Source organism: Spea bombifrons, chromosome 2, assembly GCF_027358695.1.
Source record: "Spea bombifrons isolate aSpeBom1 chromosome 2, aSpeBom1.2.pri, whole genome shotgun sequence".
Lineage (NCBI taxonomy): Eukaryota > Metazoa > Chordata > Amphibia > Anura > Pelobatidae > Spea > Spea bombifrons.
The window spans coordinates 44,220,995-44,245,487 of record NC_071088.1 but is presented as its reverse complement, the minus strand read 5'-3'; the positions used below and the strand labels follow the sequence as shown (position 1 = coordinate 44,245,487).

Genomic DNA, 24,493 nt, shown 5'->3' with positions numbered 1-24,493 from the left:
GCCTAGACATCGAGGCATTGCAGCAAGGCCGTTTAAGCGAAGAAAGTGATCCTTGATCACTTTCTAAGCTTATTTAATTTTTTGACGGTTCAGGACCGTCAAAGGTCATTTAGTGACCTTCTTGTTATGACGGTCCTGAACCGGCAAAGGTCGCGAAGGGGTTAAGTGACCGTCTTGCATGATGTGCCTGACCCGTCAATGGACGTTAAGGGGTTAAATAACATGAGAGTCTCGGTGAGTCACAAGGCAGTGCAGTCCCATTGATTCAGCTCCTTGGTAAGCAATACAGCTATTTAATAATAAATAGGGCTTGCCAACATTTGGGTACTTTGATGTAGTAGCGGGCTAATCAATATATGGCCATATAGTGTGACAGAATCTCCAATGTTTATGCCTCAAATAGGTGCTCTTAAATAGTATTTGCTGGGTGTGCGGTGATCTCTTGCTTTGGTATTAATAAAAAAATGGCAAAAAGGCAGTGAGCTGCTTGGGAGTCAGGTATGGATACCTTTGGCATCACTGTGAGAACATCTCCTTCATTGAATGTTCTCTCCAATTGCTTATCTGCATTAGGAGCTCTTACAATCTTATGAAAATGTTTGTCATTTTCCTTAAACATTTGAAGTGCAGGTTCATATGCATGCCTTTAAAACATCTATGATACTCCTTTCATACATTTTAAACCCAACTTTGTGGACTTGTTTTAACTGGTACAGGTGTAATATCTTGCATATAAGGGTAACGCATATACCAACTAACCCAATTCTGTCAAGGTTAGATACAACCATAACAGGGCCTTCAAATTATTCATATTTATTTCCCACAGTCACTAGTGTATTTAAAATGCTTGAGGCATACTATAGTATATATGTATACTATATGTATAAGTGTTGATCCTTGATCTTCTATGGGACTGCTTAGAACTTTGAGAGACCTGCTGATGCTCAATCTGCTCATTACCTCTGATAATAAGAATAGTCAGTGAGGTATATACCTTGGATACTCCCTGGGCAGTGTTACCATGAGAAATCTTGGGACCTAAGACAAACCTAAAGGCATTACCCATTCCCATACCTCCCAACATTTCAAAATGTGAAAGAGGGACCCTTTTTTAAAAAAAAAATCTTGCGGAACTCCCCGATACAAGCAATTGCACGCCACTAAAAACACGCTTCGTGTTTGTCAGTACAGTCATGCATATTATACTACTTCCATGATGCTGGCTGAGTGGCATGGGAAGTGCAGCAACAGTGAAGCTGCAGATGCTAGCTGTGAACTAAAATTCCCATGATTCTCAGCCAGCCAGGTGTGCACCATAATCCTGGCTGAGCATCATTGGAAGAGTAGTCAACAACAGCAGCAGAGATTTTTTTTAAATGAAAAAAGGCTAATATTAGCCTTCCTCCCAGGACCCTTACACACTGCCTTTACACACACCTGCCCATAAACACACATATACGCAGACACTGCCTTTACACACACCTGCCCATAAACAGACATATACACATACACTGCCTTTACACACACACACATATACACATACACTGCCCTTACACACACACACACATGCACGTACACTGCCCTTACACATACACACATACACACATATACACGAACACTGCCCTTACACACATATATACATGAACACTGCCCTTACACACACCTGCCCATAAACACGCATATACACATACACTGCCCTTACAAACATACAGATACACTGCCCTTACAGACACACACATACATGTACACTGCCCTTACACACACATATACACATACATTTCCCTTAGACACACACATACATGTACACTGCCCTTACACAGAAACATATACATGTACACTGCCCTTACACACACATATATACACATACACTGCCCTTACAAACCAGCTAACAAATACCTATACTGCTCTTACACACACCGGCCCATACACACACACAAGCTTACAAACACATACATACACATACACTGCCCTTACACCCCTTTCTCCCCATCTCTTACCTCTTCCACCACCCTTCATCCTTCTTCCTTCTGCCTCCATCATGTATCCTGTGGTGGGAGCGCAAGGTCTGTCACTTCTATTCCCTCAGAGCGCACGGATGACGTCATATCCCCACGCTTGGCATTCTTTGCTGGCAGGTAGTGATTAGGGAGCAGTAAAGCCAGGCCTGAAGTGACAGACCTCGCGCTTCCTAATGTTGAACCAACTAGAGGGAGATTGTGATCTCCCAGCTAGTCTGCAGGCTGCAGCTGCTGATCGGGCAGCTTGCGCTCCCCACAGCTGCACCTGAGGTGAGTACGGATCTCGCCTCACCCTTCTTCTGCCCCTGCAAAGTGGGACAGAAACCCAAAATCGGGACTGTCCCGCCTAGATCGGGACATTTTGGGGGCATGCATTCCACCCCATGTTCCTCCCACCACTACTGCCCTGCCTCATGCTCGCAATGGGGCCACTGGCCCTCAATCAATAGAAAGGGGAGCATCTGGGACCCAAAACACACAAGGACCAGACACGAGTAGAGGACCACAAGGGTCCAGTCTTAGGTAGGTTGTAAGGACAAATGGGGGACAATAACACATCAGGGAGGCCAGGCCTCTGTCTCTGATCAGTCCTGAGTTTAGAAATACCCACTTTTTTTTCCAAATCTGTAATTATGTCCCCATGTCCTCTTTGGGGCATTTTTGAAGCCAACCAATTCAATTTACACCCATCAAACCATATATTTTCGTCCCAAGGTATTTTAAACGCTAGTATTTTAGTCCCTTCCATGTCCTGTGCACTAATTTGTTTTTGTGTTTTTTCCCACACAAATGGTATTTCAGGTATAAATTTATAGTTCCAGTTCAAAACAACAAGCCAATACTTGTTCATCAACATCTCCCGAATAAAGTGATACCACCCATGCATAGGTTTATCACATTGTTTGGGAGGTGCACTTTTTACATTTTTCCGTATATTGACATATAATATAACCTAAACTAATAAACATTTTTGTACTTTAATATAAAGTCCTGCGAGTGCTCCTATTTTCTTTATGGATGCCTTATTCTGGTCGAGGATCAGCACCGGGGCAAATAAATGTATGAATTAGAGTGTGCCTTCTTGGGACATTTATATATAGATATATAGATATATATATATATATAAATTAATAATTTATATATTTTTTTTTACATTTTGTTGGAACTGAATAGTTTCCCTATTTTTTACTAATTTTTATTTTTTTCAATATGTTTCAATTTTGCTAGTCACATTGTGATTAGAAAGCTGGGCTCCATTGACTTGCATGTTAAATGCAATACTTGTATTTAACCTGCAGAGTTCTCAGGGAGACTTGTTTATTTTTTAATGGGTGATGGGCAAATCTCTTGTAATGGCACTTGAGACCTATTAAATCTAAAGCCAGATGTTTAAATCATATTATATATGGCGGATGTTAATGCCCGGGATGGGACCACGCCTTTAAAAATGTTATCTTAACCTTTTATATGTAATTTTTCCTATATATTTCTTAGTTATTCTGGTGGGAGCTAGTTAGTGGGGTATTAGATAAGGTTAGGTTTAGGATTAGGTAGGAGTTAAAAAATAAAATGAGAGTAAAAAAAAAATAAAAACCTAAAAAAATTTAAGAAAATGTAATACAAATATATTTGTGGTAATTTTTTCCCAATTATACTAGCTGTGGACAATTTGTATACCTGTAAAACTGTGAATAAATGTGTTTTCTTAATCCTATTTTTAAAATTTTATTCATAAAAAATACATATGAAAAGTTTTTTTTTTTTAAAGTGCTACTTGTCCAAGTCCAAGAAAAATAGCACACTTTAGTGTACAATGGCATCTATATAAAATTATTTAGAGTTAACATAGTGTAATTGTTGTGTTATGTGGAAAAAATGTGGACACAAATAAGCGTGCTTAACACAAAACAAAAATCTAAAAGAAAAATAAATATTTCTGTTGATTTTTAGAAACAGAATGTTGAATTTCATTTTGTAACGCTTAAATTAAATATAAATAGCACTATAAAAAACTAAGGCCTTATAAAGCTGTGTTTTTCTAAACAAGTATTTTATATTTGAAATTAAATACGACACATGAAATAAATTATCGTTAGATTTTATCTTGAATTCCTTAACTCCATAAAGTACAAATGACTCCAAAACTGTGTGATGTTTAGAGTAGAGCTATTTCTGTCCTAAGTAGCTGAGTGTACTGATGCTTTAAATAAACGGAGGCACTTTGTGGGGAAAAAAAAAAACACAGATGGTATAGTTAAATGCCCGGCAAAGAGATATATAAATCAGAACGACTGTAAGATCTCACAGAAGCAGTTGTCGAGAGCAAAGCCTCAACCATGCCAGCTAAAGCTCCCATAAAAAAATCCCCAGCAGCACAGGCTGCGACTAGCAAACCACAAGTAACTCCAGTGTCTGAACCTCCTGCACCGGTCCAAGAAGCCCCTGCCCCTGCCCCAGAGGTCCCAGCTCCTGTCCCCGAAGTTCCTGCTCCAACCCCTGAGGTCCCTGCTTCTGTCCAGGAGGATGCTGCTCTTGCTCCAAAGACACCTGCGCCAACAACAGAGACAGTTGCCCCAGTGGTAGAAGCAGAAATTGTAAGCCCTGAACCCCAACCAGAAGCCCCTAAAAAAGGTATTGTATGCATGGACTGTGTGACAAGACGTTTTGGACTTATTCGCTGAGTTTTTCAATGAGTTGTATGTAAGCTGTGAAATATAACATTTAATAGTGTTGCATTAGCTATGGATTATGAGGGCCACGCTCAATAAACCACTTACCCACAGAAGCAGAAGAGATATCTTCACAAAATGTTAAATCTTTTAGATGAAATTCAAGATCCAGCTACTCATTAGTGGACTCTAATACCGGTCCTCCTTGAATGCCCTGTTGAACCCTCCAAAATATATATATATATATAACTGAAATGTTTAGTGATAAAGCCCCTGTAGCTGTATTACTATAAAAAATGTGACAAAAACCTACATGATTGCATTTTATTATAAATAATCAACCTGTGAAGCAACCAATATTAAAGGATAATATAAAATTATAACTAATTTATCAGGATCTGTCATATGAAGCTGCGACCTTTACATCAATCAGCGCTATAACGCTCTCCAATCAAATTCCTTATTATCTTTCTATTTTGCCTAATATGCTCCTCATATTAACCCATTCTGCGCGATGTTGCTCCTTTAAATATAATTTAGCAAATATTTTAAGAGACAAACAGATTACAATGCAAATATCCCATCTAATACTTTACACTTCAAATGATGTCCCTTGTATACATGTGCAAAAAACAATAGTTTAAGGTGTCTGTTTCACATAGAGCCCTGTTTAAACATTTAATGTGTAAAACTATAAAACATTGATGTTCTTTGTGCTGTTTTTTTTATGCTAATTACTATAGTTCTTGATTTTAACAAACTATATCTTCACGTAATAATAACACTGAAGTCCTTATTATTGTTACTATTATCTTTTATTTATATTATTTATATACAATTTGTGCAGCATTTCAGTTTCATTGATTTTATGTTATTATATACAGCTTCCAATGGATAACAAAAATATATTTTTTAAAAAAAATAAAACCTAGGTTATTTATTTTCCCCATTTTTTTTAAAGATGTGTCCTTTGTTACATTAATAAAAAAGGTGAATATGAAAATAAAGATTAAACCTTCACTTTAAGCAAGCATTCTGGCCCACTTAGACTCTGGTGTATTTCACTGCTGGCAAATAGGCGCAAGACATTCTTTAGTTATTCAAGTTAGAAAATAAGGCACCTGTTTCTCTTAACTCCTCCCATAGCTGCCTCTACTGCAAGCACAGAGCATTCCTTAGTATGCTTCTTGCATAGGCTACAAAAGTAAATCTCCCATCCTAGTCAATGTAAGCTAACCACCTACTGGAAGTAGCAACAACCAATCTAACTGAGGTTTTAAACCATACATACAATTGGCTCTTTCTTCAATGACTTCTACAGGAGTGTTACTGAACTCGTGCAATATGTGTACATAATAATTTTTCTTGGTTTATATAGAGGAACACTTAAATGCAACATAAGACCTTACGTTTTAGCTCCAATAACTACATACATTAGACCTCACCATGCATTAAAAAATAAATACAAACTGAGTTTTGAGGTAAAAGGATGCCTACATAAAGTACCTTCATTTGCATGCATTCAACCTAAAAAAAATTCCCACACTTTAGAGAGCATATCAGAAAGTGATGTAACTCTGTAGCGAGACCTACTGTGTGTTACACACAGTAACATACACGCAGTAAACATACTTACACACACACAAATACTAACCTACTTGCACACATACGAACTCACACAGTAACATACTTACACACACAGTAATATATTTATACACGCACACAGTAACATACTTACACCCATGCTAAACACACACACATACTAACACACACATTAATATATTATACACATAATCACATACTTAAAACACACACTAACATACTTACCTAAACACAAACACGCCCACTAACTTACATACTTAAGGTGCATATGATGGCTGGAGTATCCCTTTAAGAAGTATACCATACTAGCCTAAGTGCAAGCCTCACACTTTTGCTGAGACTCATATAAGACCTATAATTAGAACGTACTTTATGCAACATCAACGCTTCTCAACTTCTGATGTATCCGTATGTATTAACGTATATTTGTTGTGTATGTGTTAACTTTCCCAGTTAAATTGTACAGTGCTGTGTAATTTGGTGGTGCTTCATACATAAAAGAAAGAAATATTTAATATTATATAAATAATAATAATAATAATAATAATAATAATAATAATAAACAGACGTATACTTCCAAATGCATCAAGTTTTAAATTGGCTTATAGTAACTCCCAAACAGTACATTTTATGTTTCTCAGATAGCTAAACCTTTTTTTATTTTACAGATGAGCTGTATCTGAACCTTTTTGCTTTGAAACTTGTATATGTTTATGCGTGCACGTTCCAACAAATATACTTCCTCTTGCTTAAAAAAATATACCACAAAGTAGATGGTATGTCTTAACGGCCACCTTGCATTAACGATTTTTTCATTTATTGTTTTGTTACATTTCGTGTTTTTTGCACATACAAAGGCATATGTTATCTGAATGCGGCAAATCCATTTCACATTTGTATTTAGGAGGTTTCTTATCAAATATTATCTGTTTCAAACCATGCATTCACAATGGGTGGCTTTAAATTCCAGAACATACATGTGAGAGGGAATTATCTATAATGATAGCAACCAATAGCAATTATATGCCCCATCATTCACTTGTCCATTTCACTCAAGCGTTTGCTGTCAAGTGGTTTCCATATGTGGAAATGCTCCTTGCAATGCTATTTATGTAATTGTTAGACTATTTATAATTCTTAGCCATTAATGACAAATGCAAATGGACTTCCCTAGGCTGATGGACGGTTTAATTCTCCAAAGTAAATTGTAATGAATAAAAAAGAAACCAACAAACGTATTAAAATGTGTGTTTGTGGGCAGTGACATTGGAAATGTTTTCGGATTAACTCAATTGCAGATTTACTGATGCATATAATTCCTTCCTAGTGTATGTTCTGTTTCTTTCATTTTATGTTGCCAACAACTATAGACATGACCCTGTTCTTTTCGTTATCATTCATAAGTCGCTAAACAGTATAGTATATATACACAGTATGTGTGTGTTTGTTTTTAATTATGTGACATGAATTTTACTCTTACCAGACTGAATCATTTTAACAATAATTACCAAAGCAGGCGAAGCACCCAAATTCTTGCTTTCTCCAGGGGCATCTTTGGGGCAGGGGTGTTATTAAGGCCCTGGGCAGTATTTCTGGGCTAGGTAGGTAGGTCGGTCAACCTGCCCTATGCCTGTTCCCTAAGACTGGCCCCCTTAACATGCTATTTCAGACTGAACCCTTCTTACCATAACATCCTCTTCCTTCAATGCTAGCTCCATGTTACATACATTTTATCTAAACCTCTTTGTAACTTAATGCATTCATTTGCTAACATATCAGTCTCTGTGCTATGCTATAGATTTTTCACAGGTCCTTCCTTTTTACCTGAGGTTATTATCCTTTACACTCCTTACTTACCCTAAGCCCTCTTAAATTCTTTATTAGGTCCCCTAGACACAGTCAAGTTAGCACCCTGAGCCCCACTGCCCCCTCTAACCCACAAAGCACCACTTTCCCCAATGTTGGCTCCTTAAAGGCACATCTCCTTTCTTCCAATTGCTCCCCATTAAAGAATGTTCTCTTATTGTACGAAGGCAGTATTGATGGTGTACTTCTCGTAAGGATACTATTGCTTGGCAGTACACTGGGACTAGGTTTCATTTCTGGGGGCTCCCCAGTGCACTGCCATTGGCCAGTTTGGGAGATCTCATCTGCTCCTTATAACTTGGCCATTTAGACTGTAGAAATTGATGCCTAGCTGGGGGAATCTAGGGTGTGGAGAGCTTGCTTCAGGTAGATCATGACCCTGCCTCTATGGAAAGGAGTCTCTTTTGTTTCAGCATGCATGACTAACTATATTCATATAATGTGAACCTTTCTTCACTATAAGAGAAAAGCAAACTGAAGTTGTATTTCATCTTTCCAGTGGCTGCTAATGTTCATTAGTCAGCAATGTTGAGGGGGGTCTTCATTCACTCCCGATGCATTCTCCTGTAGAAGCTTTGCTTGGTATTGAACCTATTTATGTGCTGAAGTGTCACAAAGCATAGCAGTAAGCTACATCTGACAGAATGGTATGAGGTAGCCAGGAGGGCTTTAGTTTTTTTTTATTGAAATAAAGATCAATTATAGAGAAATATGCATCACTTTCTCAGATCTTATTTTTTGTAGTTAAGTATACACGATGAAGCAGTCACACTTTGAGTTTATACCATGCTGTGAATCTGTGTCTTAATGAGTAACACCATGAAAGTACCTCTGTCTTAATAATAAACTTGAGATTCGTTAATCAGTAGAAGAGACAAACCTGTTCTATTTTGTGTTTGCTTGTATGCAACTTTATATGTAGGACTTTGGAGTTATAGCGATGAAATTTCTACCAGTGCTAACATAATTGCAAAAGGCTGTTGTGATGATCAATTAGCCTTTTAAACTTAAACTTGGATTAGCCAACACAATGTGCCTTTGGAACACAGGATTTATGGTTGCGGACCTCTGTACACCTATGAACATATTCTATTAATTATCAGCCATTTCCAGCTACAATAGTCATTAGCAACTTTGACAACGTCCACGCTGTATTTCTGATATGCTTGATGTTATTTTAATGGAGAAGAATTGCTTTTTTTCAAAAACAAGAACAATTCTAAGTGACAGGGACAGACTAAATAATGAACGTTGCAGTTGCAAACCTGAATTTACTCATTGAACCTCATCATTCACTAGCCCTCTGAGCACTTGCCCTGTTTGCTAGATAACCAGTCCAGGCCTGATATATAGGGAAACCTACTGGTAGGTAGCACTGGTTGGTGTTGGGTGGAATTGAGAATATAGGCCATGTGGTTTTAGTATGTGGATAGATTTGGGGGTGGCATTTACAGGGTTTAGAATTTGGTAGTTTGAAAGAAAAGCTTTAAACGTGATTAAAAACAATTCTAGAAAATATTGCTTTAAGTTTAATAAAAGTTAAATTGATTTAGTGTTAGGTCAGGAGAAAGAAATACCGGTATCCTTTTTTAAAATAAACCTTTCATCATTAGAACTATTTTGCACACCAAAGTGGACATCACGACATGACAAATATATGGATAGGGAAATGGCTGCATTAAAAATTGCCCAATTATAATACCCTGAGTTGTCTACATTTCATAAACATATGCTTTTGCTATGACTGCTATGGTATTTATAATGCTTTTATACTACATCCATCAACTGATTTAGTTGTATGAATTCAATATTACCATTTTATGGTTTACTAAGATTAAATGGTGGATTACACATATTCTTAAATATTGCAAGATAGCCCTACTCGTCCTATTTATATATATATATATATATATATGTATATATATATATATATATATATATATATATATATATATATATACATATTTAATTATGTGTGTTAAATGCATTGGGCAAATGCTAAAGTCATCTGTGATATTACCAGATTTTGGCAATTTTGGGGGGCAGCATTTATTTATTTAAATTATTCCAATATTCTGATTCTTCTCATATATATTGGTTTACTTTGGTGCCAACTATAGCCCATGAAATTATGTAGTCAATCAAGATTGACAATGGGAGTACACATGACCCCACTCATAATCCCATTATCAGATGTGTTTACAGCTACTATTAAATGATTTTAGCCAGCTAATCAAAGAACAACGATTATGTGATTTAGCAGTTTTATTGTATATGTTTATTATGTGCTTTTGACACAATTATAAATTATGTATGTTAGTGTGAGTGTATATTGGAAGTTTTCACATGCTGTTAAAAATACCTTTAAAAAAATAAAACAAAAGTATATTTTTATAGGATGCTTTGTGAGAAACTTTTCTCTAAGTAAACCTTACTCTACTCATAGCACAGATTCTTGTGGCTGGGAGAGCTATAAATATCACATTTCACTTCTTAGGAAGCTGGAGAATTCAGAATATTTGATTTTCAAGTATACCACTTTTATCACACCCAATACTTATCAGAGAGACAAAAATACGGCAAAGTGGGGCTTTGACTTGGCAAACACATGCATTAAGAAATACGTTCAAGAGAATACGGAAAACGTATGTAATATTAGTTTTTAATTTAGTTAACAATGTTTACAAACATAATAATAATCATAATTGTAGCACAAATTAAACATTGTTTTACAAAGTTATTCAGTAATGCTTAATTCATTAATACCATAATTACTTTCCGCTCTAAAACCTAGCCCGTTACTAAGCATATGTCCAAGCGAATGTGCTTTAATATGTAATATCTGAATAACAAATATTTAGTGACTATCGGTTTAACATATACAGATAAATTTCTTAATAAGGAAACATTCCACAAGACTGACATTCTTCATTATATTTTACAAATTATGTATGGATTTTTGGATCAGGACATGCATGGCTTGTATTTTTAAATAAGCCTGTTTTACACGCATGTTAGAGTGACATATTAGCAAGTATGTTTCCGTTGCCCATAACTTATGGGTACAGTGCGTACAAGGTTTAAATATAGAAGGGCAAGCCCTACAAATGTTCCAGAAGATTAGTTCTGTATGCAGTCGGCAGGTGTCAAATGTGACAAATGCTTGTAGGATTTTTAGAAAGGAAAAGCATGTGTGAAATGTAGAATTTGCCAAGACCAACAAACGGCAGGGATTTTCAAGTTAACACTTAACTTAAAATGTTCTCCTATTGCAATTCTTGTGATTTACACACAAATAAATAAATCAAAAGTTTCCTAAAATTAATTTTGTTTTGCGTAACCAATATAATCATATAGGTGCCAGCCCAACTATTTGTTTTATATTAAGTACGTAAGAATGAAAGAAGTGCCTTGTAATCAAAGTGCACTGATGGGCAGTTTTCCATTGCGTGACTTTTAAGTTACAGCTGAACGGGTAGAGGCAGTGTGTAAATTAAAACATGCCTGGGGTAAGCATAAGGTTATGCTAAGTATAGGACCATGCCAACGATCAAATAAGGATTGAGGCTTTAAAGTATTTAGGATAATAGTGGTAAATAAAATTCGCTGGTCATAATTCCTTTCAGCCTTAGGGCAACTTCTTTATTTTACATAAGGTTAATAATGATGCACGGAGCACCAGGGGTCTGTATCATTGTTAGCAAGCTCTTTCTACATGTTAAAGTTTCTGCTACATATGTGTACCTCCCATGTAAATACTAATAATCATGTAATAAAAGTAAGATGTGTACAGTATATGCACAAGTACTGTGTAACAAAAATTCAGAAAATGTGTTGTTTGTAGGTGTCTTTGGACAGAAAAACAACAGAACATGTCTGTTTTAAACATTTTAAGGCTAGTTCTTCCTTTCTTCTTCTTCTGTCACCCTCACTCGTTCTTATCTATCTCTCCCCCTCTTCTTTCTTCTTCTTCTGATCCATTTGATGTTATTTTAATGGACAAAATGTGCTTTTCATTAAGTAACCCCAAACTTTTGAACGGTTGTATGTATGTATATATATATATATATATATATATATACATATATATATATATATATATATATATATGTAGTAGAAGCGTTATTAAACACTCATCCACATCTACCAGACAAGCCAGAAGGCTTGTTTTTTCCCCCAGAAATCCCATGGTGCTGCCACAACCACAATTCTGGGTAGGCGCATGCAGATAAGGTCAACAATGATCGCCTTTTGCATCTATATTCAGAAATATATACCTACATTGTAAGTTCCCGTGGGAACAGGGCACTTCATTCCTCTTGTATCTGTATGTCAATTGCTGTATGTCCAGTACTTGTATTGTACTTGTCGTTGTCTGTAACATTTTCATTATGTACAGTGCTGAGGAAACTGTCGGCGCCTTCTAAATAAAGTATAATAATAATACTATATATATTTACTGGACAAGGTAAAAAGGCTCCACCAACATGTATTAATTACTCATTTATTTGACCAGTAACACATTGTAATTATGTAATACATTATTTAATATGTAGACCAAACTCCAGGCAGCTATCCTATGCTTATGAATAAACACAATATAATATCATAGAATGTAGATAAATAGAACAAAATGTGAAAAAAACTTTAAAATATATATATATATATATATATAAAAAAAGAACTGCCCCAGGCTCCCAAATTCTAGCAAAACTGCCTGGACGGAATTCAACTTTGTATGTCAATTTTGGTTTGGATGATCCTAACATTAATATTGGTTTTAGTTTATGTTAGGCTTCTCATTTTGAAACAATGGCTTATATTAATAACTGATGAAGAGGCTTATGACTACAAGGGATATATCCTGTAATTTTCAGTACAAGATTACCAGACAAGCAGGGCCAGCCCTACAATTTCAATTTTTTTTCTAGTGCCCTAGCAATGTGTGTTTCCAGTGCTACACTCTTGCAATCATGTCCTTTCTACATATATTTTTTTCACATTTCTATTTTATCTACATTCTATGATATAATATTGTGTTTGTTCATAAGCACAGGATAGTTGCCTGGAGTTTGGGACTCCTTGTTAAATGCAGTATTTAGTATAGCACCAGATCTAAGATCAGCTGAATTATGATGTTACCCATACATGTGCACATCTGTATTTTGCTGTTAGGCTACCCATAATAGAAGGTTGTTGAACCTGGAGAAGGAAGCGTCTTTTCTTACTTCCCTGACAAATAACTGACTTACATCTCATCTCACAATGTTCTCATTAGTGGCTGTGCTTTCTTGGATTATGTTGGCTTTTAAAGAATGTTCTTTTTCTTAATTATTGTTTCTTTGTAAGGTTTGTATGAAGTTGTTATATTTATATACTACTTTACTTATCTGTATGTTTTTTCAATAGAACCTCCTAGTGCTCCTAAAGATTTGGTAGTAGATGATGTTAATGACTCTTCACTGTCACTGAAATGGAAGGCTCCCGAGAGTGAAGGATCGGCTGCTCTGGATGGATACCTACTGGAATACCAAAAAGAAGGCAGTAAGTTTATACAAAAATGAATGCGTGCTTTTAATGACCACATCATATAGTATGATAAACAGCATAAATCATATTACTATATATTGAGCCAGGCACTGATGGTTAACCCCCTCATCTTATACTTAGCCAGACAATGATAGTGGATAGTTAACTCCCATCATTATATAGCAAGCCTGACACTGGTGATGGTACAACATAACTCCCATAATCAAATAGTAATGCAGACATTGAAGGTGGTAAAGCATAACTCCCATCATTATATACTGAGCCTGGCAGTCATACACCACAGCTGCCATCATTATATAGTGATACAGACACAGATGGCCATATAGCATGACTTGCATCAATATATATTGATCTAGAAACTTATGAGGATACAGAATGACTTCCATCATTATATACTAAGCTAGACACTGATGGTGGTATACCATAACTTCCATCACTATATACTGAGCCAGACATTGACATTGATACATCATAACACCTATCATAATCATCTTCTTTGCGTTTCATTGGTTTTATCACTCTCACTCATGTTCTCTAATGCTTTCACGCTCTCACATGCTCACTCAATGACTCCATACTTTCTCCGCCCAGCAGCTACCACATCCCTGTATCCTTTCTCGCAGCTGCTCTTCTTCTCTTGCTTCTTCTTCTGTCTTCTTTCTTTGACTGCTTCTCCCCAGTATCAGCTCAGTTGACCAGCACTTCCACAGTGTTTCTGCAAAAGGGTGTGCGTGTAGGGAGCCTACACGCACACCCTTTTGCAGAAACACTGTGGAAGTGCTGGTCAACGGAGCTGATACTGGGGAGAATCGGTCAAAGAAAGAAGACAGACCCTTTTGCAGTCCGGAAGGCCTGATTAGGAGAAAGAAGACAGAAGAAGCAAGAGACCTCACAGACCTCACCCCTTGCGCTGCGTTCCCTGACCGACATCTGCAACTGCTGATTTCTAGGGACATGTCCCAGGACACTGAAAGTGTCTTGGACAAGCTCACAAATCCCAGGACTGTCCAGGGACAGTTGGCAACTATGGTCTGTGATAGGATAAGTTTAGTTCATGTAACCAACATGTCTAATGTTTAATTGATCAATGAGAATCATGTTTTTGCCAATTTTTAAGCTTGCAAGCATGACTTTCTCTTTTGTAGTAATTTTGTAGTCATTTATCTGCCCCGTGTTGATGAGACAGCCCTGATATTTTGTGCCTGTCCTACTGTCCCATGTAGCTGCTCCATTGTCCCACTGTCAGGGACACAGGTGCTAACTCAGGTAGGGCTCAGATCTAGGCTGAAGTCAGACAGGTGTGAATGTGCCTAATTGCAGATGTCTGCTCTAGCCTTATACTTTATCTTCTATAGACACAAACAGGTAAAAGCAGGTAGTATGCGGAACGGGCCAAAGGCAACTGAGTCTGTGGAATGGGCAATAGTATGGTACCAAAAGGCAATCCAAATGGGTAATCGTTATTGGAGTCTATGCTCGAGGTCAAAACCAGAGAATCAACTATGCGACAGAAATCCACGGACTCAACAAACAGGGCCAGGAACGTCAATGAAGGAATGAATAAGAGCTGCATAAATTGTTGCACTATATAAATAAAATATATATTATTATTTATAATACTTATAAAACCTTTAAATTAACATAAAGACAGTGTTCATTCCTGCTGCCACTTTTTCATACCTACACACATTCTACACAAACTCCTTGTATCATACTGTGGACCACATGAAAGTATCTTGGAACTCACTAATAGTCCACCAACCACAGTTTCAGTACTATTGGTCTATGAATCCCTAAATACATACACATCATGCCAACAAGGAAACCTAGAATTGCAATTAAGATTTCTCACCATTCCAGACATGACAGACCGCTAATGCAAAAGAATGTGTGAAACTACATTTTGAAATAGCGTTGTGCAGATACCTGGAGTGCCAATGTTCTTAATGTCAACAGAAGATTAAATAACAATTAACCTCTTCCACTCAGCCCCTTTCAGAGACCTGGCGGTAAGAAGCCTAATACTTGCTTCCAATGTACTGAAAAGGTTTGGCACATGAATGCTAGGAGCCATATAAGAGGTTGCAGAAGGCTTTCATACAGGAATATGATGCCCTATTGTTTTGATGTTATAAAAAGATCTGCCATGTGATTCACTTGCCATGAATGTGCTTACACTAGGGTGACCACATATTATTTCTGCCATTCAGGGACAAACGATGAAGCATATACTATTATATATTAATTACTAGGAAGCCTTGGAAACCATGTTGATTTCAGATTTAATAATATACATACAATCATTACACACATGAGTAGATTCAGAATGTTAACCCCTCTATTACCAGGCATGAGCAGATTCAGAGAATTAACTACTCTATTACCAGACATTACAAACATATTCCCACAATCAGGCAACCACAGTGACAAACAGACAACCACAGTGACAAACAGACAAACACAGTGACATACACACAGTCAAACACACATACCTGGTGCTGGCTGCAGCTTACACTGAGTTGGTGTGAAGGAGGGACTCAGCCTATCAGGAGAGGCTTCTGAACTCTCAGGCAATCAGGAGAGTTGAGAAGTCTTTCCTGATTGGCCGATACCTCCTTCACTCAGATTTCTCATTCCATGACAATACATTGTCCTGGATTGAGGCTGTCAGGGACTGACATGTGGTCACCCCAGGCCTGACACCTCTGTGTAAAGTATGTGTCAACATCTGCTTACATTCAGTTTAAGCACTGGTCTAAAAGATTCTACCACATATGATTACCATGTTCATAGAATAAATGGTTACCAGAATACATTCGGATGATCACAACACCATGTTTATACAAAGAATGGATCTTTGTGTCTGAAATTTGGGCATAAATAGCCTACATGGACTCATATGAAGTACTGGAGTATATGACTTCCAGGACTAATATGCTACAGTATATTTTATAATTCTAAAATGGTGTTTTTAAATAATGAATGTTTCCCCCAGCTCCTTGTGGCTCTAATGTAATTCTTGTGTTTTTTTATGGACAAAGAGAATGTCATAGATGTTCCATAATACCTTACGAAGGTTGACATCTTTGTGGTTCTTAGTCTGGGAAAGTAGGAAGGAAAAAATTGCATTTGCTATACTATAGCACCAATTAGCTATCAAAAATTCTTTATAAGCTTTGTTAAATTAAGAATTCATATTTTAAGGTTTATTGGCTATACGCTTGCCTTATGTAAAAGTCCAATAATTTTTTTAAAATTAATTTTCATTAATTTTATTTCCAATTAATATTAGGTGAAGAATGGATTCAGGTGAACAAAGAGCCAAGTGTTTCTACCCGTTACCAAATTACAAACCTGACCGCTGGTGATAAGATATTGGTCCGTGTTAAAGCTAGTAGCGAGGCCGGAAGCAGTCCTCATGTTTCTTTAGAAAACTTTGTGCAGATTCGTGAAATTGTGGGTGAGACACAATTTATATACATATTTTTTAAATGTTTTTTTTTTATATTCACACAATTTTTGGATTTTTATGAACTAATGAATTCAATATTACATTCATTTTTTGTTTAGCTTTTAAATTATGCTGATGTAGCCATATAGAATAAAGTTTGTACCTGTTTTTTAAGCCGTTTAATCTGATTATTAAAAAGAAATCATGTGTTTATATGTCAAAAGAAAATATGTGATTTGAAAGTTTATGGATCAGGATAAATTTAAACATCTTCTGCTCGAATACACATTATTGTGACTTTTGAGGCTATAAAACATATAGAAATAGTTGTCTATAATTGTTGTGTTTGCAGACTTTTTACATGTGGGGTAAATAGATGGTATTGACTTTAAGACATAATGTTAATTAGATGTACTAGATTTGTCATCTTTGGCTACTTACTTATAACAGAGTATCTCCAAAACAATTAAGCTGATTGAAAAAACTAAATCATGCAAAATACTAAAAATGATGAACTTAATAAGTTAAAACCTATAATGGTAAATGGGTATGCATGGTTACAACATCTTACTGACATTGTACTTAGTTTGAAATTTATTCTGGTAGACCACAATAGCAATGTAGTAAAGGATAACCATTTATATAGTAAAATATACACTACAAAACATCTACTTTAGGATATTTCTTATCATATAATGCTTAACATAAAGAAAAAAAACCTATAACCCAATATGCACAGGGTTGACATATATGCTGTTTTCGTGTCAACGGTTCAGTGACTTATAGGTGATAGTCAAAGTGTCCCTATTTATGGCAGAGGACACATGCCATTCAGTGCTTAGAAATGATAGCTTTTACAGCTGGTCGGCCACTCACATGCATGACCTCAAATCTGGAGAGCTCATGGAAACTTTTGCTTGTAGTTTTCTTAACACTGGGTGCGCTGATCTTGCATCTAGTAGTCCGTTAAATTTATCTCAGTTTTTGGGAGAAGTAACAAAGGAGTATAAAGCACTGCTCTAGATTGTTAGCAAAACACAGCTAAATGTATTATGTTGTCTTTGCCAGTCATATAGTGTCTTACTTTTATTTACTGTTTTAGTGCTCTGCTAATTGTGCACTGTTGTTTATATTACGTACTTACATGTCATGACAATTATAGATATATGTATTTCAGCATAGCCTTAATGGATTATGGATATGATAGACTAAGGAGTCAAAGATGACCAAGGTGGCCCACTATGAAACTATTAATGCAAACACATAGTTTTTTGTCATAGTCATAAACCAGACATACCAGTCATATATATATATGACTTAATATTTTGTGGTTTTATGTTTTCCTTGAAGATCGCCCCAAAATTCGTCTTCCAAGATACCTTCGCCAAACATATATCAAGCAAGTTGGAGAAGCAGTAAATCTGGTGATTCCATTTCAGGTAAAACATGTATTTTATGCTCTGCTTTCAGATGTAAGTCATGTGATAGGGTACAAATGCATGGGAGAAATTAACACTTTGCAGACTACCCAAATGTATAAAGGGAGACAATGTGCAAGTCGAAAGTTTGTCACATGACAAACTAAATACTTTTCTGATTTTTGTTGCCTGTTTCCATAGGGGAAACCAAAGCCTCAAGTAACCTGGTCCAAAAATGGACAGCCACTGGATCCCAAGTCTGCAAGCGTCAGGAATGGCGAAACTGACACTATTCTTTTCATTCGCAAAGCTGAGCGCAAGGATTCTGGGACATACGAGCTGGTCGTAAAAATAGACACATTGGAAGACAAAGCCAAGATTGACATAAAAATTGCTGGTAAAATTTTTATATTATGTAGTTGGTTGTTTCATAAATGTTTTTTGATTTACAAATAAAATGTGTAATAAATAAAAAGCAAAATCCCATTTATCAAATAACTAAGAGACATGGAAAAGCAGTTAAAATGTAAGTTTTTTTTTTGTTTTCGTATTTAAGAATGTCCTAGTCCTCCAAAAAGCATTAAACTGCTGGATGTGTGGGGTTTTAATGCTGCCCTTGAGTGGACACCACCACTGGATGATGGCAATGCTGAAATTAAAGGATATACTGTACAGAAGTCTGATAAGAAAACTGGGGTGAGTATTTTATGTTTCAGTCAAAACAAAATGCATATGGCCCTCATTTTCGTCCCTGAAGCTGCCAGCTGGAATGCGATTATCGGTAAACTGGCGATCGTAGTTTTTTTAGTGAATCAACACATTTTTATTCTGGTATAATACACCCTCATTTTCAGGACTTCCAGTGCTTTCCTCAGAAGAACATGATGCACAAGAGATCTGTAATGGATCATTGACATCATGGATAGTATAATAAATCTGTCTAACTGATTAGTGCCTATAGCTGTAACACTGAACAACAAAACCATGGTGCAAAATTGTTTCACGTTCTCTTTATTTTAATATTTTCTGGTTGAGGTATCATATTTTATCTACTTTATATGTGCCTTATGAATGGAAGAGACAGCAGGGTTTTGCCCACAACCAAGAACTTTCCGTTCAGTTTCCTTAGACAACCCATTTTGTTACTTAATGAATAATGTTTTCCTCTTTGCAGGAATGGTTTACTGTTCTTGAACATTACCGCCAGACTAATTGTACCGTATCAGACCTGATCATGGGTAATTCTTATTATTTCCGAGTGTTTGCAGAAAACTTGTGTGGTCTAAGCGAGAAAGCTGCAGTGACTAAAGATTGTGCTGTTATTAAGAAAACAGGTCAGTTGCCACTTACTTTGCACCACTTTTAGCATTATTTTTTTTCTTTTTCGTCCTGTTATTCTCATTATTTAATGCTCTGTATTGTTTCACACATGTAAGCAATAAGCGTTAATACATTTCAGTTAATGCAATTTAATATTGTTGTACCTGTGGAAGTCTGACCACTTGACTACGTTTTTTTTTTTTTAACATTTACAGGAGTTACTTATACTCCTCCTCAATATAAGCAACGTGAGATTGAAGAGCCCCCCAAATTTACCCAAGTGCTCAATAATAGAACAACCACCAATGGCTATAGCACTAAGTTGTTTTGTTGTGTGCGCGGCAGTCCAAGGGTAAGAGAAAAATTCCTTTATTGATACAACCGTCCATAGCAAAAGTATTTTTTTTAGGAAGATTGTTAATAAAGGATGAACATATAATGTTGGTGCAAAAAGGATATCACTTTGAAAGTGTTATGAAAACATTATAAACATCTCCCCACATGCTGTTTGTGTGTTCTTTAACATACATGACAATTAAATATGTCCCTAAAACATGTACTCCATGTACTCCATTACTGCCTATAACGCAATCACCAATCCCTTTCCATACCACTAGGTTTTAGATTGCTTGTGAGTGGCTTTTCATCAGTGACATTTATTATTTTTATTTTTGTAATAAAATATCGTAAATGTCTCATGACAAAACAAAATATACCTGTGTGAACCAGGTGTAACTAGAAACACAAATACAATGTTTTATTTTGTGCACTGAACTATTAAATATGGGATTTGGGATAGTTGACGGATCTTTTCTTTTAAAGAGTGTCACCTTCCAAGAGAGAAACACATGTTAAAAGATGGTGAATGCAAAGGCAACGCCATCATTAAATACTGAACTGTCAAACATGTAAATCCCCCCTCCCAAAATCAATTGCAAGGTGTATTTTAACTTGCTTACACATGTAAAACGTTATGATTAGATGTGGAAAGATATACAACATGATGTCCTTTTTTCAGCCAAAAATTGTGTGGATGAAAAATCAGATGGAAATCGGGGAAGACCCTAAATACCGATGCCTTGTAAACCATGGAGTGTGCTCTCTTGAAATCCGCAAACCCTGTCCCTTTGATGGTGGGGTGTACACCTGCAAAGCCATCAACTCATTGGGAGAAGCATCTGTAGATTGCCGACTTGATGTAAAAGGTAAATTCCATTTTGTTTATACATGCGTTTTAACGTATTAAAAATCCCTTGCTGCATGATCATTATATATATATATATATATATATATATATGTATAGATATATATATATCCCCTTAATGACAAAGCCCGGGCTCAAAAGGCATTGTTTTCAATGGGTTTGGGGACCACCCATTGTCCTTAAGGGGTTAAATATATATATATATATATATATATATATACCGTATTGGCCCGAATATAGGCTGTGGGGGTGCGGCCTATATTCGGGGTCTAGCGCCTGACGCCACAGAGTGGCAGCATATCTCGGGGGTGGGGGGACAGAGTGGCAGTATATCTATTACAAAACTTTTTCTTTAAAAAAGCACCAAACTTTTAGGGTGCGGCCTATATTCGGGTGCGGCCTATATCCGAGCCAATACGGTATATATATATATATATATATATATATATATATATATATAAGGAACAACAACTGTAGAATATTTTTGTTGCTGACCATTAAAAATGTCTACACAAACTGAAAAATGACACTACTCGCATCCATGTAGATCCTACGTATGCCTTCCCACTGCAATAAAGGAACACAGTGTATCACTAGTAACCTCGGTATATCAGTGAATTTGGTCATTTGTGGATAGGACTGATACGCTACAATGCAAGTTCCAAGTTGCTTAGAACATGTGGTAAACCTGCACAAATTGATAGCCCATACTTTTGCTACCCCAAGGCTTAGTTTTCTTGTGGCCCATAAAAGTGATAATGAATAGAGGCAGCAAATACTTGTTTTTGCCGGCGGCGGCAAATACATGTGGAATTAAAATTAGCTTAGCATCACTCATGCTCTGAATTCCAAGTCTGGTTTAGTCATCAGTGTTTTTATATATGACGCTAGAATTGATTTTACTGTGGTCAGCAAAGGAGATCTATATCGGTTTATGGCTTGTGCTCGTTCTAACATGTTTTCCGATTAAGCAACTATGTTATATTTTGACAGAAAGTAATGTTAAAGCACACTTGATGACTTTTCCAAATGTATTAACCGTTATATAGTTATCATTCTAATGCTTTAAAATACTCCAGATTTTAAATATAGGAGTAGAATTGAATATTATAAATCAATGAATAATTATTATAATATGACTGTTTCTATGTTTATTGAGCCTTAATGAGAACTGATTACATACTTAGAGGTTTTATACCGTACATCCATAAGCATACCTGAAAATGCTAAGCTTCACCGTGAGTATCAGGGGTTTCGCTCCAATCCCAGGGTAAAGGGACAAATCCCAGGGTCACACAGTCTATGCAACGTCATATGCCACGTTGATCAGTGTAGGACAATACTGAGTTGCCTGCTTGTCCTGCGCTGACTAGGGCTGAATAATAATAATGACGGCTATACCTCAAACTTATAGCTAAGGAAAATATTTCGTTTTCTATGCGTAGCATTCTCATATTCCTGATTCCTGGGTTCTTTGCCACTTTACTAACGGTTTGTATTTCTTTCTTTCAGTGCCACAGTAGAATATCATGATATTATTTTGCTGTAAGTATGTATATTAAAAAATAATTCAGTTTTCCAAAATGAAAAATCTTAACATAAAGTTTTGCTTTGGAACAATTACTTCTGCTCTAAGTACATACACATTTGTATACGTCTTGTTTTAAAAGAAAAAATACAGTAATGGTTACAAAATAGAGCTTGATGATGGTGGACCATAATCTTTAATTGGAAAATGATCATTCATTTTCACAAAAGTGAATATATGATCAAAAGTGAATACACTGTATCATGTCTTGTCAAATGTCAATATGGTCATTAACTTTAATAAAATAAAGCCATTGAACATAGTGACAATTTCTTTGAGTGTTAACATACAGTAATGCAATCTATAAAATATTGTATTAAACATGTTGGCTTGTACTTGCTAACTGGATGGGGTATTTGAATGGTATTCCATTCCCTTTCATTAATACTAAATCCCAGTTTGCTATCTAAACTTAAGGGGTGGGCTGGCCCGGTGGTCAGCCAAAAATCTTCAAAGAGCCCCAAGGTGACTTGTACTGGCCCACTCATGAAGGCAGGGTCACATAAGACATGACTCCACAGTAATGGTGTGCGAGCAGCTGTAGAGAATGACTGCACACAATCTAAGGATGTGAGCTGTGAAGAATGAAGCATGATTGATAGAGTGAGGTGTGATGGAGTGAGTATGTTTTAGAATAAGTATGTGTGTGAGAGGGGATGTATATGTGTGTGTTAATGTGTTTATATGTACATGTTACAGAGTATTTATAAGTGTGTGTGTGCGTGACTTTGCTAGCCGTCCCTTGATTTCCATGTAGTCAACCAGAACTGTTTGTGCCAGTTACACAGTGATTAAACTCAATCATTAGGCCACCCTAGCACTGGATTACGGTATCTGATTTGATGCTCTGCATTGTTTGTGAGGATAGTTTATCCACTCCCTGATTTATTCACTCCCTGATATTTCCCTAAATTCACTGTTGTGTCTGTTCAAGTGATCAATTGAGTTAAGGGACCAAACTCTACCTCAGTCGCATGCCCGTGCGTATATAATACCAATTTATAACTCCAGAGCATATGCACTATATTTTTTTTAGTACGTAATTAAAAACGTGGGTTTTTTTCTATTCTAGGTGATCACTGAGTGCCGCTCCTTATACCTCGAAATCAAGAAATACATTTGAATATGCCAATAACTAATAGCACAATAAGTCAATGAATGGAGTTTTCCTACAACAGCGAGTCATCAATATGGTGTCTATATCTTGTCACACGCTCAAAATATATGTTTGTGTAAACACCATAGTTAAAATGCATTTATTGCATGTTAAAACATAGATGACTAACCATGGAATATGTACAAAGACAATTAGTTAAATAAACCAATAAATACATTATAGTTACATTTGATCTTCTAAAGTGTGTTGACTATTTGTTGTCAATTTATTTCCAATACAGGTAAGGCCTGGCCTATATCAGTAAAGGCTATATTACGTGACTTGTTTGAATCCTACATATTATTTTTACATTATTAATACAGGACAAATAAAAATATGACTGACGCAATGTGATTATATTTGTGAGCTAACAGTTCTTTCTTCTTGGTCAGGAATATATAAATACCCATTTCATGTTTTTAAAAAATATATACCCTCTGCATAACAGAAAAAAGGTAACCACATTTTCAAATAATTATGAAAAATAACTCCTGAAAATGGAGTTGTGCTCATTCTTTTAAGGAACATAGACAAGCTCATGACATCACAAGTTTAGTCAGGAGTGGTAAATATCTGTGATAGATTTGTAAACCTTTCCAGATAACCGTGAAGTCAAAAAGGCAAGTCTCAAATGCCATATTTATTTCTTCA

At 36.2% G+C, this 24,493-nt stretch overlaps 1 protein-coding gene across 1 annotated transcript; it reads left to right on the top strand.

Moving 5' to 3' along the window:
- The first annotated feature begins 4,298 nt into the window (after window positions 1-4,298).
- MYBPH (myosin binding protein H) lies at window positions 4,299-24,044 on the top strand. Its single transcript, XM_053457662.1, has 11 exons — window positions 4,299-4,649; window positions 13,565-13,699; window positions 16,998-17,165; window positions 18,507-18,595; window positions 18,776-18,971; window positions 19,131-19,270; window positions 19,749-19,908; window positions 20,110-20,246; window positions 20,913-21,099; window positions 22,611-22,643; window positions 23,759-24,044. The coding sequence occupies exons 1-10, from the start codon at window positions 4,355-4,357 to the stop codon at window positions 22,619-22,621; spliced, it is 1,518 nt and encodes a 505-aa protein (XP_053313637.1). The 5' UTR covers window positions 4,299-4,354; the 3' UTR covers window positions 22,622-22,643; window positions 23,759-24,044.
- The last annotated feature ends 449 nt before the right edge of the window (window positions 24,045-24,493 follow it).

Coding starts and splice junctions, on each gene's coding strand:
- MYBPH (XM_053457662.1), top strand. CDS start 4,355: ATGCCAGCTAAAGCTCCCATAAAAAAATCCCCAGCAGCACAGGCTGCG. Junction 18,596..18,775: donor ATCTGGTGATTCCATTTCAG/GTAAAACATGTA, acceptor CTGTTTCCATAG/GGGAAACCAAAGCCTCAAGT. Junction 20,247..20,912: donor GTGTGCGCGGCAGTCCAAGG/GTAAGAGAAAAA, acceptor TCCTTTTTTCAG/CCAAAAATTGTGTGGATGAA.